An 18,701-nucleotide genomic window follows, 5' to 3' on the forward strand; every position below is an offset into this window, starting at 1 on the left:
CAGTATGGTAGAACAAACTTTGCTTGCTTGCTATAAGCCTTGATGTTTAACCATAGTATATGTTGTTTGCCTATGATCGTATATCTTTGAAGCCTTCTGAGGCTTTCTGGGATTATGCATGGATGAATTTTTGTGTATCCGTGATCCCCTCTCACTCCTCAACCAGGTTGTGTGTAAAATTGATTATTGCATCTTTCATCTGATTTTCAAATGAATCCATGATTCCTTCTTAAACGCTGCTTTTAAACCATTGAGTTAATTATGCCCTTCATCTTCAGAATTTCAAATAGTGGTACTTAAATACTGATTTTGTTTTGTTTTGTTTTGTTTGAACTATTTAAGAATTAGTTGGCAATGAAAAGTGTGTAGATTAAGGGTAGGCATTATTTGCTTAGGTGCGTGTTGCTGTGAGTTCTTATGCAGATCATGAGCGTCAGTGTTTTATCCTAGCTTGTCTTCCTTTTGTGTTTTATATTCACTCAGGCTCCTCCTTTTTCCACAGCTGGTGTGTACTTAAGAATATTGACTTAAATGAAATATATAATTAGAAAAGTGAATCTGCTGCAAAAATAGACACTCTAAAACATTTTGTAGATTATTTTTGGAATATGCCTGGCTGTTCTCTTCTTAGTATGGATAATCTAGAGTTTATTTTATTATTATTTTTTCCATTGATGAGTACATTTGGGGTTTTTGTTACAGGCATCAGACACAGACTAAGTCATAATATGTAAATAGAGAAATTTCAATATACTTGCTGAGATTGCTTCAATTTATAAAAATTTATGTGGAGTTTTGAGTATTGAAAGGATGGTGAATAAATAGATGGGGAGGGAGTGATCAGAGGTTTCAACAGAGGAATCATTGCTTCAAAGGAGTAGGGGTTGTGTTACCTTCCATCATGGGATCTTTTTGATTAATTTCCTTGGTGACCTCATCGAGAGATGGATGACTTAGCAAACTTGTTACCCTTAACTTATGTACCTCAGAAACCACTGTTAACATATTGTTGATCCTTGGAGGTACAAATTGGAAATCCACACAGGCATTAAAAAAGCCTATTTCTTGAAATATCACTAAGATAACTGTATCACTTCTTAGTCATTTGGAGTGGATATTGGAAGTTAAGTTTGTCTGGACAGTTACATAGTATTGAAGCAGACTCCTTAGGCTATATTTATTTAGACTTGCATGTTGGTACTAGTCTAACCCAGTCACTATAAGGACCTTCTAGGTGGTGCACAGTCTCATGGAGTTATAAAAAGATGGTTATCTCTGAATTATTACTTTCTTCTGTTCTTATATATTTAGGGGGTTTTTTTGTTTGTTTGTTTTTCTTTTTCTTTTTTTTTTTCTGCTGTACGTGGGCCTCTCACTGTTGTGGCCTCTCCCGTTGCAGAGCACAGGCTCCAGAGGCGCAGGCTCAGCAGCCATGGCTCACGGGCCCAGCCACTCTGCGGCAGGTGGGATCCTCCCGGACCGGGGCACGAACCCACATCCCCTGCATTGGCAGGCGGATTCTCAACCACTGCACCACCGGGAAAGCCCCATATTTAGGGTTTTTAAAGTTATTTTCTTAGAGCCAAGAAATACCAAAGCAATGTCAGAAAACAAGTTGATGAGCAAATACAGTTGGAAACTTCAGGGAAATAATAACTATATTGATATTTTGATGTTAATTATGACCATGACCTGAATGTTGGGGATTAAAGAAATAGAACTATTTGTTTAAGTTTGTAAGTAATTTGAATTACTTCTGAGTGGCCTGTCTGTTTTTATTATTTTATTTATATACTTAAAAAAATTATTTATTTGGTTGTGCTGGGTCTTAGTTGTGGCAGGCAGGCTTCTTAGTTGCAGCTCGTGGACTCTTAGTTGCAGCACACATGTGGCATCTAGTTCCCTGACCAGGGATGGAACCCGGGCCCCCTGAATTGGGAGCTTGGAGTCTTATCCACCGTGCCACCAGGGAAGTCCCAGTTTTAGACTCTATACTGTTCGATACTTAGTCCATGGTAATGTGTTCCATATATGAATTTTATTTAGTTAATTTGCATATTACATCGTTCTGTCCTCGAGATTGGTAGTTATGTGGTTAGAAAAGTCATGAAATAATCGGAACAAATTAGTGTATAATTACGAGCTTAATTGGCATAAATATGTATAATAGGAGTTTCAGTTGTGTGGAATGATCTTGAATAAGAGGTGGCTGCTACTAAAGCTAAAAGAACCTTGAAGAGCCTCCTATGAGGAGTAGGTGTTTTGCTTCAAAATGTTGCATTTATAGAACCTTTCCCTATTTTTTTATTTGTTGATTTATTTAGTGGTGTGGGGGGGAGGGAATTATAAAGATTATAAAGAAACTGCTCGTCTTAAATAGGTGAGTCACCAAGTTCAATATATAGTAAGTTGATGGGCTTCCCTCGTGGCGCAGTGGTTGAGGGTCTGCCTGCCGATGCAGGGGACGCGGGTTCGTGCCCCGGTCCGGGAGGATCCCGCATGCCGCGGAGCGGCTGGGCCCGTGGGCCATGGCCGCTGGGCCTGCGCGTCCGGAGCCTGTGCTCTGCAGCGGGAGAGGCCACAGTGATGAGAGGCCAGCATACCGCAAAAAAAAAAAAAATATAGTAAGTTGATACTTAAAAACTAGATGTATAGGAAAGAAGTTCAGGAGAAACTATAACAAGATCTTGAGAATGTTTGTGTCAGGATAATAAAATTGCTATTTTTTTGTCTTTATTTAATCAAAAGAATATTTAGAAATACATACTGAGTCGCTTTTCCTCCCTTATCCCCTCTCATTAAAGGAGAGGATGCTAGGTAGTGATTAGCTATACCAGTTTAAATTTTAAAACAAAACTTTTGGGACCTAATTTGTGTAGTAAATCTCTTGCTTCCTCCTGTTTTTATTTAAAAATTAGTAAACATGTTTTAAGCTGTTAAGTTGAAAGCACCCACCCTACCTACCATGTTCTTTAGACTTTTTATTTTTTCTCTCTTTGGTCTTCCAGTCTTTCTCATACTAATGCTTAAAAAAAAATTTTTTTTTAATTATGTGCCAGGGCTTCCCTGGTGGCGCAGTGGTTGAGAGTCCGCCTGCCGATGCAGGGTACGCAGGTTCATGCTCCGGTCTGGGAGGATCCCACATTCCGCGGAGCTGCTGGGCCCGTGAGCCATGGCCGCTGAGCCTGCGCGTCCGGAGCCTGTGCTCCGCAATGGGAGAAGTCACAACAGTGAGAGGCCCAAGTACCGCCAAAAAAAAAAAAAAATTATGTGCCAGGGGCTTCACTGGTGGCGCAGTGGTTGAGAGTCCGCCTGCCGATGCTAGGGGACACGGGTTCGTGCCCCCGTCTGGGAAGATCCCACATGCCGCGGAGCGGCTGGGCCTGTGAGCCATGGACGCTGAGCCTGCGCGTCCGCAGCCTGTGCTCTGCAACGGGAGAGGCCACAGCAGAGAGAGGGCTGCGTAACGCAAAAAAAAAAAAAAAAAAAAAAAAAGTGCCAAACACTTTAAGTGAATTCTAAAATGTCTTTGTGACATTCTAATTTTCCCTTCCCTATCTTCATATGATGCCACTTTTCCTGGGTAACCTGTTTAACTTTTAGCTCTGTGCTTCTAGCTTACTTCTTATAGTAGTTAATGACAGTACTTTTTACTACAAACAGGTGAGTCTATTTTAATAGGCCAATAAAGAATTTAAATATTTTTGGGCCTTTATAATTTTTCTGTGTTTCCAAAGAGCCAAAGGGCATTATTAACATATTTACTTGGTGATATCATTTAGCTATAAAACAACTTATTTGTGAGAGGAGAATATTTATTATTCCTTAATTTCTTTAGCGTAGACCTGATTCCAGGGTTTTCTATGTTTTTGTATGCAAGACTTTAGAACTTTAGCTAGGAGTTTGCATTTCTAAAACGAATGTTTCTCTCTGGGACTTTATATCTTGCATTTATAAACTAATCCCAGGCGTTATTTTTTCTGTGTTTTATTCTTTAATTGTGAATGATGTGGGTTGAGAGAACTAATAAGCCTCATAGACCAACAAATATTGATTGAATACCTGTCATGTGCCAGGCTCCATTTCTAGATTCTGAGGATGTAAAGATGATTGAGGCAAGGCAAGCAATATGTATGCAGGAACTGTAATCTTGATGATAATCCTCCCAGTTGTATAAATTAGGAAGCTGAAATTCATAAGAAATTACATAATTTGCCAGGCTACAAAGTGGTCTGTTTCTTACTAAGAAACACTTGCTAGGTTTTGAAGTTTAGTGGTTGGTCCTGGATGTCTGATTGAGAAGCAGTGCTGTCACTGAGTACCTGACCTGATGTTATTTCTCTGGCCTTCTGCTATTATAAAAAGCACATTGATTGTATTTTAAAATATTTTTAAGGTCCTTGTTCCTGTGAATAAAGGACATGTTTCCCTGTTCTGATCCATGTGTTCTGATTTCTCGCTAACCTCCCTTCCTTCATTTCTTTATTTTTCATTTCATGTATTAAAATATATTCCCCTTCCCAAAGAGTATAAAATGAAGAGTAAATACTTCATTGTCTTGGCCATAGCATCCATGATTACCATATTCTAGTGAATATCTTTTTATGGATTCTTTAATATTTAAAAATATTTAAGAATTTTAGAGGAGATTATTTTATGAAATTTGGTCTGTTTGTAGTTGCTTCTTTTTGTCTTTTGGTTCTCTGTTTTTAGTAAGAGAAATGGAAGTGTAGTCATTTCTTAGTGTGGCAGTTACTTGTTTGCAAAATTCAATAGAGATGGTAGTTTCTGTTGTCGAGGAGATCCATCTGCTAACCTTCTCGAGTTTTATCTCTATTGATTTCTTTTTTTAAAATTTTTTTTATTGAGGTATAGTTGCTTTACAGTGTTGTGTTAATTTCTGCTGTTCAGCAAAGTGGCTCAGTTATACATATATATTCTTTTCCATTATGGTTTTTCACAGTATGTTGAATATAGTTCCCTGTGCTCAGTAGGATCTTCTTGTTTCTCTACTGATTTCTGTATCTAGGTATTTTCTAATGCTGCTTGGAAGTGGCAGCCTGAGGAATAAACTGGATGGCATTATTAACAACTGGTAACAGAATTGTGCTTGAGGAGGGCATGAGGTAGTTAAAAGCTTTCAGTCACAGGAAGAGGAGGTTTCAAATATGTACAATCTACCTGGTATACCACAATTTATTTGGATAATTTAAGAGTTGACTAATATTGGATACAGGTAGTGAAGACTACTAATCTGTATGATTTGAGACATTTTTATTAAAGTCTGCTTTTACTTGATTGAGAAAAATAATGTTAATTGAACTTGCTATATTATTCTTTTCCAATCTCCCTTTCAGCTATGTGATGATGATGCCTTTTAAACGGCAGGCTCTAGTGGAATTTGAGAACATAGATAGTGCCAAAGAATGTGTGACGTTTGCTGCAGATGAACCCGTGTACATAGCTGGTCAGCAGGCTTTTTTCAACTATTCTACAAGCAAAAGGATCACTCGGCCAGGAAATACTGATGATCCATCAGGAGGCAACAAAGTTCTTCTGCTGTCAATTCAGAATCCTCTTTATCCAATTACGGTGGTATGTATTTTAGTAAGACAGGCTAAATTAAAAGTGATTTTGGAATTTGTCTTGAGTGACTAATCTGTAGTTTTCTTCACTGCCATATAGATATTTGAAAATAGTGGATTTTTAAAAAACAATTATTAAAATTAATTTTTTTATTATTAAAATTAATTTTAATTTTGACTATCAAATTTAATGAACAAAGACATGGTGAGCACTAAAGCTATAAAAAGTCAGAAGCACAGTTGTCATAATTAAATAAGCACATTAAATTTTTTTATTAACATCAGTGTTAACTCTCCTTCTGTTAATAAAGCGTTAGACGGACTTGGTGGAAATGATCCAAGAAATCTCTCTCTAATATGCCAGCACATGTATTAAGAGCATCTACTAGGTAGTGACAGAATTCCATAGTACAATAAGATACATTTATCATTATAAGCTGTTTAGAGATAGCTTGTTAAAAACTTCTCTGATTTACCTAAAAATTCCCTTCTTCACTCTTTAGAAAAGTGATATTAAAATTTAAAAGGATTCATGTTCTTGAACCAGTTCAGTTTTCTACTTCATGATAATCACATACTGTTTAATAATAAACTAGTGATAAGGACACTGGATTTTTGTAATGAATAAAATATCACAATAAGAAGAGCTTCATTTAGTATGATTTCTAGGGTATATGATATTTGGACATAAACTTAAAGCATAAGACACTATTTAAATTTAGACATAATGTATCTATTTACTTTTGTAATATGTATAGACTTATTAATAAACAATATTAATATATTTACAATATTTGGTGTTTTAGGAGAAAGAATATAACTAGTACAAGTACTCCGATTTGTTTACTGTATCCTTAGTACCTAATGGTGTGGCTGTGTAATTGTAGGTACTCAGAATTTTGAAAGTTGAAGAATTGTTCCTAAGTGGGTATTTAGGGTTCTCTCTTAGATGATTCAGGCATCTTGTTTGGTGAAATTTAACTCAATATAAATGATCTTCCCTGGGTCTTTTATCTATAGCCATTGTCCTTGAAAATAAATACTGAGTTGTTCTACTACTACTCTTTAATAAATATTTATTATTATAATTTAAGTGATTATAGTATTAAACATTTCAGAGTCACATTTGGAAAAAAACAAAGTGATTACAGCTTTGGTTTATTAATTGTGTATTGTCAGAGATTCTTTTAGGTACCTGTTAAGAAAATAAAAATTGAGGATTCATTTAGGAGATTAAAAATAAGTAATAATGCTTTTCAGATGTTTCATTGGAAGTTCTCTAATGTGGGTATATTGTGTAGGTGAAGAAATAACTTTAGATTTATTAAAGTGTTGCAGTTTTTAAAAGTTTAATTAATACTTAACAGAAATGACGTCTTGACAGTTTTTTTTTAGTAAAACAAAAGACTATAGCTTTATTATTTTTCTAAGTATAAAATGTGATGAAGTCTGTTTTCTTTACTTCATAGGATGTTTTATATACTGTATGCAATCCTGTTGGAAAAGTGCAACGTATTGTTATATTCAAGAGAAATGGGATACAAGCAATGGTTGAATATCCTTTATTTGTAAATTTTTTATTGATGTGTGTGAATACTGTGTAATATAGATCTTAATTTTTCCTGTTTAATCATTTCTAGACAAGTGATGTTTATTCTCCCCACCATCCCCTATATCTATTTGTCTTTGATTTAAAGAATGAAACTGCAATACCCACAGAGAATTTTACTATTTTTGATAAAATAACTTGCTACCATAAAATAGTCCATTGTTTCATCTTACAGCGTGCTTTGCTGTTTTAATGAGGAAAAAATAACACTGTTTGATAATATGTTCACTTGTACCTTTTTGAAATTTTTCCCAAATGGACTTTTCTGAATCTCTCTTTAAAATAGGCAGCTTGGAAGTATCAAAACGTTGGAGTTAATAGACCATTTCTTGCCTTTCTTCACTGAATCTTTTAAATGGTCATGGTTTATGTAAGACCTGCTTCCCTATGTTAAATTTGTTATACATTGAGTAAAAAGAGCAAGTTGCAAAATAGTACATATAGTACAATCCCATTAAAAAATAATAATTTTAAAAAGACGTAACTTATGTGTATGCATAGAAAAAGGTTGGGATATACAACAAACGCTTTTTTTTTTAATTTTTTAAAAATTTATTTTATTTATTTAATTTTGGCTGCATTGGATTTTCGTTACTGCACATGGGCTTTCTCTAGTTGTGGCGAGTGGGGGGCTACTCTTCGTTGTGGTGCACAGGCTTCTCATTGCGGTGGCTTCTTTTGTTGTGGAGCACAGGCTCTAGAGTTCAGGCTCAGTAGTTGTGGTGCACGGACAGGCAGGTTCTTAACCACTGCGCCACCAGGGAAGCCCTATAGCAAACCCTTTATGGTGCTTACTCTGGCAAGCTGTTTTTTTTTTTTTTTTCCTACTACTTTTGTGGTTTGATTTTTAAATTTTTTTTAACAATTACAAACTTAAGTAATTTTTAAAAACTAGTAAAATGAAAGATAAAGATTATAAACTCAGCCTTCTCAGAAATATATAAAAATCAAGTATTTCTTTTGTATTATATTGATTCTTTGTAATGTTCTTCCTACTTTATTTATTTATTTATTTTTGGCCATTCCATGCAGCTTGCGCAGCTTGCAGGATCTTAGTTTCCTGACCAGGGATTGAACCCACGCCCTTGGCAGTGAACGTGTGGAGCCCTAACCACTGGACCACCCTGTTCTTCCTACTTAAAGAGTAAAATATTTCCTGTTTCAAGATAGAAAGCTGGCCTTTGCTAGGGAATGGGACCATGCTCCATGCTCCCTCCCACACACCCCCAAACCACAGGTTATAAAGTACTTCTGATGACCTAGAAGGATTAATGTATTATAAGTAGTTTTGGTTGTATTACGTTTTCTTTGGTACCCTTGATCTTAAAAATAAATTCTCCTACTAAAATTCATAGAAATTTTATTTGGTAAAGCATTTTCAGAAGTGAGAAAGTTATTTCTCATTTTTTTCAGTCCATTTCTTAATGGAGTGAATAATGGTAAATTTTGGACACCTTAAACCAAATTTCCTTAATAGAGCTTATGTTTGAATCAGTCCTTTGTGCCCAGAAAGCTAAAGCAGCACTCAATGGAGCAGATATATATGCTGGATGTTGCACACTAAAAATTGAATATGCAAGGGTAAATATTTTTTTTCAACACTTCACCAAAGAAATATATATGCTTTGGATATACAATGTGAACTTACTTTCTTTTTAATCTTAACAGCCAACTCGTCTAAATGTTATTAGGAATGACAATGACAGTTGGGACTACACTAAACCATATTTGGGAAGACGCGGTAAGTATTTTATGCATTTTAGATGTACTTACATCTGCTGTCAAATTTTTACATGCAGTTAGAGTCCTTTTTCCTGAGATGAGCTAGTTCATTCAAATGATGAAAACCTTGTTGGTGAAGCTTTTGTTGCAAAAGACCTTGTAATGCTGGAAAAGAACCTTGAACATTAGTGCCCCTTACTGGTATGTACTGAGTTATTTATATTTAGTTCAACAAGGAGCCCACACATACAGGCACGCCCGCAGTTCAAGGACTTGCATTTCTCCAAGCAGCTCTCTCTCTTTGGAGGAGAGGAAACTGATTCAGAATATTACTTACAAACTGCAGACTTGCACACTGCTTCTCTATGGAAAGGACTTTTCCCCCAAGCTGGACGAGGCATTAAGAAGGATAGAGGACTCCAGCAGGCTGACTCTACACTTCATCACGCACAACATCGGCATCAGCAAAAAGCCCTCTGAAAAACTCAGACTTGCAATTCACCTTGACTGCATACTGCATGCACCATCACCCCAAGTTTTTAAAGGAGGACACTTAACAGTACTTCAGACTTGCATGGGATGAATACCATGATAGACTGTGCCCACTTATTCAAGTTGTATGTATATATTGGTTTGACTTCCCTTAAGGTTTCAGTTGTAGAATTTAAAACTTTTCACTGACGGATACTAGATTTTATAACAATGTTGTAAATCTTAATGCCCGTTGCTGTAACTGTTAGCAGCTTAGATTCAAATTGTTAATTGACAAATAACCAGGGCCAATTTATCTACAGGTCTTGGGAATTATAATGCTCAACCAATCCACACAGATATTAAAGATAAAAGGATTAGAAAGGTGCATACTTGCTGCACTTTAAGTTTACTTTTTTTTTTCCCTCAATTGTGGACATTGAATAGAATAACATAATAATGAAAAGATGCATTATATGTAAAAGACGATTTTCTGTGTGGTTTGATTTTTGTAAAGTGGCTGTTTATAAGTTGTCACTTTTTGTAACAATTTAAGGTTATCACTCATGTTAATTTGTGTAACTAGAAATTTTGACATTTCAAGTGTAGGTGAAAATACCATGTGTGTTCAAGGTAGAATATATTTAAACTTGATAAATCTGAAAATAGGAGCATTTCATTTGAGATGCATTTTCACCTATAACTTATAAATGCTAGATTTCATGAGCATAGATTTGACTGATAAAATTGTTCAACTAACTGTATGGCAATTCTGGAATATACAAATAAAAATGTGGATCTTGTAAAAACAAGGGGGCTGCAGTATTGGCTACATCTCAACTACAATATCAGTGTCTGAACCATGTGTTGGAAAAACTCACCAAGATGAGTATGTCTGTAGAAGTCAGTAAAGTAGGAAAAAATTTTATGGCATCCAAAATATCTTGGGCAGTAGGGACTCCATAGTGCATGTACTCTTGCCAAAAGAAAAAAATCAGACAGTGTGGTGATCCTTTGCATGTTTGAATATTTAGGACTTTTGGATGATTGGCTCCTTTAATTCTTAGTTCTCAGGAAATCATCTTGCCTTATGCATGGGGTTGCAGACAGGTTTGTTTAGTAATGCAGCTTTGGCTGGACCCCACATTTTTCACTATCACAGAAATCTGCTTGGCAGAGGCTTGGTACAGTTGAATACAGTATTGAAAAACAAAGCCTTAGTACTCAAACAACAGAACAAGTGGTTGATGAGAAATCTCTCACTTCTGTTAAGTTACGGTTACTGAATATTCAGGTTTTTTTTTAACTCATTTGAAATAGTTTTGATTACATTTCTCTTAATGTCTCTTAAAGCATTTGTAGTATGCTTCTTATTTTAATAGTGTTTATTCTTTTTTTTTTTTTTTTTGCGGTATGCGGGCCTCTCGCTGTTGTGGCCTCTCCCATTGTGGAGCACAGGCTCCGGACACGCAGTCTCAGTGGCCATGGCTCACGGGCCCAGCCGCTCCGCGGCATGTGGGATCCTCCCGGACCGGGGCACAAACCCGCGCCCCCTGCCTAGGCAGGCGGACTCTCAACCACTGCGCCACCAGGGAAGCCCAATAGTGTTTATTCTTTTAAAAGGTGTGAATTTTACAAAAGCCAGCTTAGATTTTTATACAAGGAATTACAGTCAGAAAGTTTAGAAATGTGTAAGGTAGATATTTAAATAGGGAAATATAATTAAAGGAGGTAAAACAGAGTTTTAGTTATTTATGCTTTCAAGGGAAAAGGATTCTTGTTTTCTAATTCCTTACAGGTAGATACTTGTCTGTATAGCAAATATCATATGGCAGTTTGGTTTTTTGTAGTGACTTTAGCTTCCACTCACGTTGATACTGAATTGTAACTTTTTCTACCCAAAAAAGAGTGATTTTATAAATATAACCTCATTTCAAAAAGTTCTTTTCAGCTCAAATTACGTTTTAGTGCAAAGAATTCGTAGCCTAGACTCCAGAGAATCCCTCCAGAAATGTTAAGCAACACTTGTGTATGTGTGCATCTTTTGGGGGAGAAAAAGTCCACAGCTTCCAACAGATTTCAGACTGAATCCATGAAAGGTTACAAACCACTATTTATAGATCGATATATTCAGTGTTTGACTCTTCCTCACCCTTCTTTATGTGACCTTATATTAGGTAGTAAATGCTTCCAATAAAGAGAGTTATTGAAGAGAAATTACTATGAGAAATACATTATGAAGAGAAATTATTCAAGAGAAGTAATGACAATGTTTGGCTGAAAGATACCTTGGAGATCATCTACTCTAACTTCTTCACTTTATGAATGAAGATTATTTCTATGATTATATAGCAAATTACTGGTTAAGTTGAAAATTTATGATTCCTGATTCAGTGCTCTTTCCTTTATAGCACACAGTTAACTATATCAGTAAAACTAAGCCATGAAGACTTTATGGTGGTTTTGGTTTAAGATTCTTAGATCAGATAAGGACTTATATTTACCATTTGGTGGCATGCTTAAGCAGAGGAACGTTAGCAGAATGGAACAGCAGACTGGATTGATTGAAGAAGAGTGAGACTTAAATGATGATGCTGGAAGCCGTGTAAAGAAGGAACTGTGAATGTTTAGACTGGAGAAGAAATGACTTTGGGGAAATGGAGGATCATAATAACTTCTAAGCATCTGAAAGGGTTCTTGGAGGAAGACTAAGTAATGAATAAGGCTGCGAGGCCCTAAATGGAGTAGAATATATGTAGAGGACAAATTTCTGTACAATATAGAAATTAATTTTCTCATAATTTAGAACTAACTGAAAATGTAAGGGAAAGTAGTGAGTACCTTGTTACCAGTGTTGGGTAAGCAGAGGCTAGATGGTCCCAATTGATGGTCTCAGGGATGATGTAAAGAGAATTTAACACTGAATAAAAGTTGAACTAGATGACCTCCTAGGTCCCTTTCAGTGCTATGATAACTTGGAATAGGTAATTAAAACAATACTTCTGTAGACTGAAGTGAAAATTAAAGTATTTCTCATCTCCCATAAACCTCATTTGTTTAGGTGACTAAGGATATGTAGAAAGCCTTTCTCTTTGAATTTTCAAAGATGAGAATGATCAGACTCTTTAGATACATTTAAAAAAATCTTACTGAACACCATAATTTGATCAGCAAACTTTCCCAAAGTATTATACAATGATTTTTAAAATTTACTAACATAGGATGTGCTATTTTAGAAACTTAGAAGTAATTTTTTTATTGATGTCTCAGATTTGGGAAAATTGGCATGCCTTCCCTAAAAATGTAGTTAGCATAAAAATTATCCTTTAGGAGTATTGTAGTACTCTCGTCCAATAATGTAGCCCCCTTGGTTAGCTTTAACTTGACATATTTAAACTTTGGGGAGTGCTTCTAGTTCTGCCTGGTGTTAAGGTCTATAGACAATGGCCAGTCCATGACACAATATGGACCAGTGATGTGAAAATTTCCAGCTCTCCAGTCAGTAGGTGTTTGTAAATATGTGTATATACATACAAAATACTCTGTGTTTACTGATTGTGAAACCATGTAATACAGGTTGTTGTTGGCTTATGCTGAACTTCTTGAAAGAAGCCCACTTTGAAAATGTGTTGCTGTTGAAGCTAATAGTATGCATCAGGTACTGTCTTTCAAAAGTACTGCACTTAAAGCTTGTTTTAAAGACATGTATTGGTAAAAACTTCTGTACAGTGTCAAACTCTAGCATTGTATACATCACCTTCTGAAAAGTATCCATTCTTTCCTTTAATTTGAAAGTGTGATTGTATTTGGCATTTGCCAAAAAGATATTCTCAAGTTAAGTGGAATTTGTTAGATAGAATTATTTTCTTAAACTTTTGGTGTTTGTATTTAAATTGGATATGAATGGATGTTTAACATTAACCAGGAATCATATTTCTCTTATGAATTGTAATGGATGTTTTGAGTGGGTGTTTCCCATGTGAGAACTCTGTTAAGTACTTGGGTCAAAATTGTTAAAACCATGTTTCTACTTTTGTGTCAGATAGAGGAAAGGGTCGCCAGAGACAAGCCATTTTGGGAGAACACCCTTCTTCGTTTAGACATGATGGCTATGGTAAGTTTGTCAAGGCAGAAGGAAGGTAGTATAGACAAACTATTAGAATTTTTGCATTTCTGATGAAGAATGGCACAATTCTTGTCTCTATTTTTCCTGCTCACCTGACTTGGTTTATGGGATCAGTCCCTTATAAATGTACTCCAAAGGAGTTGTCCCAAATCCTTTGTTTTCTTAGGCTATTGTTATATCACATAATCTTTGATATAAATGAGAGCTATTGTTTGGGATTGAAAGCTTTTTTACCATTATATTTTGTTTTGTTTTGTTTGGGCCTTGATTAGTAAGGGGCTCTAGTCTGTCAGAGGACCAGAAAGAAGTATAGCTCAGTAAGTATATTTTCTTCCATTCTAGCAGTTATGAGTAAAGAGGAATTTAGAGTAATAAAAGGCAGAGAGAATGAGGTATTTGTTGAAAGGAAACATGTTTTTGGTTAGATCCTTAATTCTTTTAGTTCTACAGTTGGTACTTCAGCTTTGGTTAAATTTGTATTTAATTCTTTTTTAAAAACTTCTCAGTTTTAATGTTTGCTATGTTGATAAGTTAAGATTATGAAAGCTAGAATAATAATCTTCCCCAGGAAGAAGTTAGGTATCAGACTGTTGTCTTTGTTAAGTAGATGTTGAGAATTGTTATTGATAAAAGTTTAAACTGGTTATAAGTTCTGTGTTTTTAAATATTTTTTTAGTTTTTAGCTGTAGTTATTGACCCACCTATTCTGTGGTTTAAAGTTGCAGTACAATTAGAGGTACTGTTAGAAGTGGTAGAAAATAGAAATTGCTATGTTGTACTCTTGGGAGTTATTATCGAAAAGCCACCAGTGTTTCCTGTTGTCCGAAATATTTTCAAATTGTGTACATGTTTGATGACCATTCTTAGCTGTGAGTTTTAGCTTATTCCCTAGTGTCTTTATTTGAACTCCAGGAATTTATTAACCCTGTGTGTGTGTGTTTTTGTGTGTATGTGTATTTGTTCAAGTTTCTGTGGTAGTCTGTATTGCAGAAGAGATTATGAAACAATCTCTATGTTATGTCAAAACAGTAAGTGTGGTATAGAAGGAAAATCTTACTACAGTCGTTTTCGTGTGTTCCTTGTTCATTTTTCTTAGTTGTTTCTTTAACAGAGTAAATATTAAATATGGTCATACAAGTAGTTTTCTGATCCTGCAATGAAGAAACACTTATTAGGAATCTACTGTGCATTGTATAATGGAGGATTTCAAAAGAATGGCTAATCAAAGTTTGTAGTATAGTTGTAGAGTATGTAAATGTGTCATGGCAGTTAGCTTAAGGCCAAAAATTGGTTAAATGTTCTGCTAAAGGGGGTTAGAAAAATCTGTGAGCATATAAATGAAGGACAAAACTCTACTGTAGTAATGTTGACACAGGCTGTTTTCTCAGTATGGCTTTTCAGTTTTGTCTTCACTTAATAAAATACAAGAAAAATTGCATAAACAAGAATATGTTATATGCCCTAGAAGAACTTTATATTTTCTAAAAGCCTATTGTGAAGTTGTGTGTCAGTTTCATGCCCTTATTTATTTAGAGTGTGTGTGTGTGTGTGTGTGTGTGTGTTCACGTGCGTGCACATGTGCATGTGTGTATAAATATTAAAATGTAAGCTTACTTAAAGAGAGGTGCAAAATTCTTTGGAATGACGTTTCATTCAGGTTCTGGAGAGTCCTGCTGAGGAGGAATGGTTATGGTGGGGTTGTGTAGGGGCGTCCATTCTGAGCTATGTCCATTGAAACATTTAACTAAGGAAAATCTGTTCTACTTTCCTAGGGAAGTAAGCAGAACAGGATATAGGAGATAGTGACAAATAAAGATTGATTGAGGAGAGAAGTAAGATGAGGAAACTGGGGAAAAAGCAAAGATGACAGTGGGTGCTAGTGATATTAGCCTTTTTACAAATGCTTCAAATCACAGCTGTATCCCTTCAGATCAGCAGTTCAACAAAACAGGTTTATTTGCATTTTAGTGTCATATCATAGGTAGCTTTTCCTTTATAATGGTATGTGAGAAAGAAGGAATAGAAAAGGTTTATTTAATAGATTAAATTTATTCACATAGTTTATTATAGCAGTATAAATTTGTGCTTTCAGAATTCTTTAGATCTTTTAATTTGGGAAGCCCAGCCATGTGAGATGAACTGATAGAAGCCCTCATATTTGAAAAGTGGCAAAAAATAATGTACAAATTTATTTGCTCTGAGCACAAGAAAAATTTCTATATTAATTGTTAGCATCTTTGGATATGGTTCCTGGACCAAAGATATTTTAAGTATCAAAGATGGGAAAGGCCTTCAAAATGTTCAAGATGCTGTTTATGTAGGATTTTTCCATATAAGTGAATTTTTTAAAACCTGAAGCAGCAAAACATTTTGCATGAACTATTTAGTATAGGAAGCTTTTAAGAGAATTTTTTTTCTTATCTTCTTAATATAGGTAACAATTTAAATAGTGTAAGTAACATAATTTAATACTCGTGGCCCAATGTCATAATTACAAACATCAGGTATTCTTTTGCACTGAATTTAATTATTACCTATGGCAGTAGATTATAAGAGTTTTTGGACCTTGGTCAACTTAAGCAGAGTGTAAGTTTCCACTGCCCATGTACTGTACATTTTTCAACTTACTGTAAAAAAATTTACTGATAATAGTGTAGTGTCATTACTGTACTAACAAATGGTAGTAGTGGGGGTAGGGCTGGGTGGAGTATAATATGCATGTGTATTTTTGCAATAAGGGTAAGAATGATTGATATTTGACCCCAGTATAGGTATAATAGTCTAAATTAGAGGCCAAAATACATAATTACAAGTAACTCATCATGAGCTATATTGATTGTCTTGATAAACTAGATTACCAGCAATAAGAACAGTTGAAAACCATGACCAATTTAAGGCAACACTGATGATGATGTATTGATAAAGTATGCCTCCATAAAATTGCAGAATTTACACTATATTTGCGTGTGCTCGGTGGTAGTGTTGCTGTGTTGTTATGAATGGCAGCTATATTTAGAATACTGAATTGGAGTCCACGTAAGCTGTAATAATGTGCTATGATATCAAAATATAGTAGTTCTTAGTAACTCACCTAGTAGATGACAAGTGTCCCTTAGTCTAACATAAAAATGAAAGCCAGTAACATTACGTATTATTCTTAAGAAATGAGGAAAGAACTTGGGTTTTTGGATTGGTTTCTTGCACACCAGGAGAATCGTTGCATGCACCCCAGAGCATGCTTCTCTAATCACTGACTCAGGAGTGCCTAAGATGTTGGTTTATATTTTTGGGTTACGTATCTCCATCTTAGTTGCTTCTTCTGAGTTCTTACGCCTCTCTTCTTGCTACTGTAAATGTGCCCTGTGCAGACTTTTAGTATCACAGTTTCTCCAGACTCCCTCATTCCCATCTCTTCCATTCACCCTAGCTTTGTTTTTCCTCTTACTTCTAATCTATTATGGATGGGAAAACAGGATAAATTAAAGTTGTTTTGAACTACTCTAGAGTTAGCAAGTTGATTCTTAGTAAAGATTCTTAGTATAAGAGCTGGATTTGTTTGTGTTTCTGTGACAGCAGTTTCAGATACTCAAGCATTTTTTTCTTCTGGATTCTTGATGTTGTTTCAAATAATAGAAGTTGCTGAATAATGACACCTCTGAGTATGTGTGTGTGTAGGGGGGTTATTAACTAAATCTAGGGTTTTAGTTTCCTAAATTATAATCAGGGGAATAAAATACTAACCTGCAAGTACATTAATAGTAAAATATATTCAAGGGGACAGCTTTTCAGTGGAACTAAAGATGTTCTTTTTGTTATATCTGTATATAGTTTACTAGATTTCACTGTAGATTTTATTATATTATCCTCCAAAAGATGTTGGCAGAAGTTTTTTTTTTAATTTTGAAGTATAATTTATATATAGTGGCCCAAAGTTTTACACTGATTCCTCCTCTATCTGTAGCCTGATCTTGTATACTTTTTTGTTAAACTACTGTTTTTTAAAAATAAGGACTTAAAGCCTGGTATATGCAGGTGTGTGCAGGTCAGCGTTTATTGGATCTGGTGCAGTAAATACAGATTTTTGTTAATTCCCACAGGTTATATTTGAATATTCATACGTTTGAGTTTTCCTTGGATATACATCAACCTAGCTAATATTAAGAGTTTGTTTTTGTGTGCGGTGAAGTGTGTCTGCTAAAGTTGTGTTTTGTTTTGTTTTGTTTAATAGGATCCCATGGTCCATTATTACCTTTACCAAGTCGTTACAGAATGGGTTCTCGAGATACACCTGAGCTTGTTGCCTATCCATTACCGCAGGCATCTTCCTCTTACATGCATGGAGGAAATCCCTCTGGTTCAGTTGTAATGGTCAGTGGATTACATCAACTAAAAATGAATTGTTCAAGAGTCTTCAACCTATTCTGCTTATATGGAAATATTGAAAAGGTGAGTTTTCATTTAAAAAAATTATTATTTGTTTTAAGTTTCATTTTATATGAGCTTCTTTTGCTAGGATATGTAGTAGGAAAATCTGAAAAGGCTGCAAATATGTGTGTCTTCTCACACACAAGTTCTTTCAGTAGTGATCCACATAAGCTAAAAATTCATTAGGTAGGAATTCTAGAAATTATTTTTTGTAGGTAAGTGATCAGAATAGGATGTTGGTACTAAAAATATTTTTTAAATTACTAATATAAGTCCAAAACAGCAAGTAGTTTAATCAATTACTAGCATATTATAGGCATAAAACCTATATATTTTTTAATCATTTCAAAGATATTCTAACATTTAACATGTTGAACTGTGGAATTTTGAAAAAGCAGTTACTTTCTTGGAGCTAGGTATATATAAACATGTCTCAGAGTTTGACCATAGCTATGAATTTTAGGAGAGTTCTAGATTCATATATTTGCCTCTCAAATATTAGAGTTCTAGTATCTTCTGAGGAACAACATACTTTAACCTCAGTCAGTATTTGAAGTTGATCCACTTTGATAGAATGTGTCCAAAACTTTCTGTCTGGAGGCTTACACTCAAAACGTAGCAAAACATTTAAATTTCACACATTTTGAAGATCTTTAAAATTGTAACTTTATTTTCACCAGATAACTCTGTGGTTTCCCCAGATCTGTGATGTTTTGTTTATTTTTTTATTTTTTTTTTCAAAGAGGTCTTTATTTATTTTTGG

The 18,701-nt window shown here is 35.0% G+C and overlaps 1 protein-coding gene across 2 annotated transcripts in view; it reads left to right on the forward strand.

The window, feature by feature from the left end:
• The window catches only part of HNRNPLL (heterogeneous nuclear ribonucleoprotein L like), a 37,616-nt gene that overhangs the window by 11,253 nt on the left and 7,662 nt on the right, over positions 1-18,701 (forward strand). Inside the window, exons 3-8 of one of the 2 annotated variants that reach the window (XM_060170087.1) lie at positions 5,358-5,595; positions 7,055-7,135; positions 8,674-8,775; positions 8,863-8,935; positions 13,430-13,501; positions 17,742-17,959. In XM_060170087.1, the coding sequence (XP_060026070.1) occupies positions 5,358-5,595; positions 7,055-7,135; positions 8,674-8,775; positions 8,863-8,935; positions 13,430-13,501; positions 17,742-17,959 (784 nt within the window). Of the gene's footprint in view, positions 1-5,357; positions 5,596-7,054; positions 7,141-8,673; positions 8,776-8,862; positions 8,936-13,429; positions 13,502-17,741; positions 17,960-18,701 lie in introns of both variants that reach the window. The other variant, XM_060170088.1, reaches the window with a different exon arrangement.

The sequence above is a fragment of the Lagenorhynchus albirostris genome, chromosome 13 (assembly GCF_949774975.1).
Source record: "Lagenorhynchus albirostris chromosome 13, mLagAlb1.1, whole genome shotgun sequence".
NCBI lineage: Eukaryota > Metazoa > Chordata > Mammalia > Artiodactyla > Delphinidae > Lagenorhynchus > Lagenorhynchus albirostris.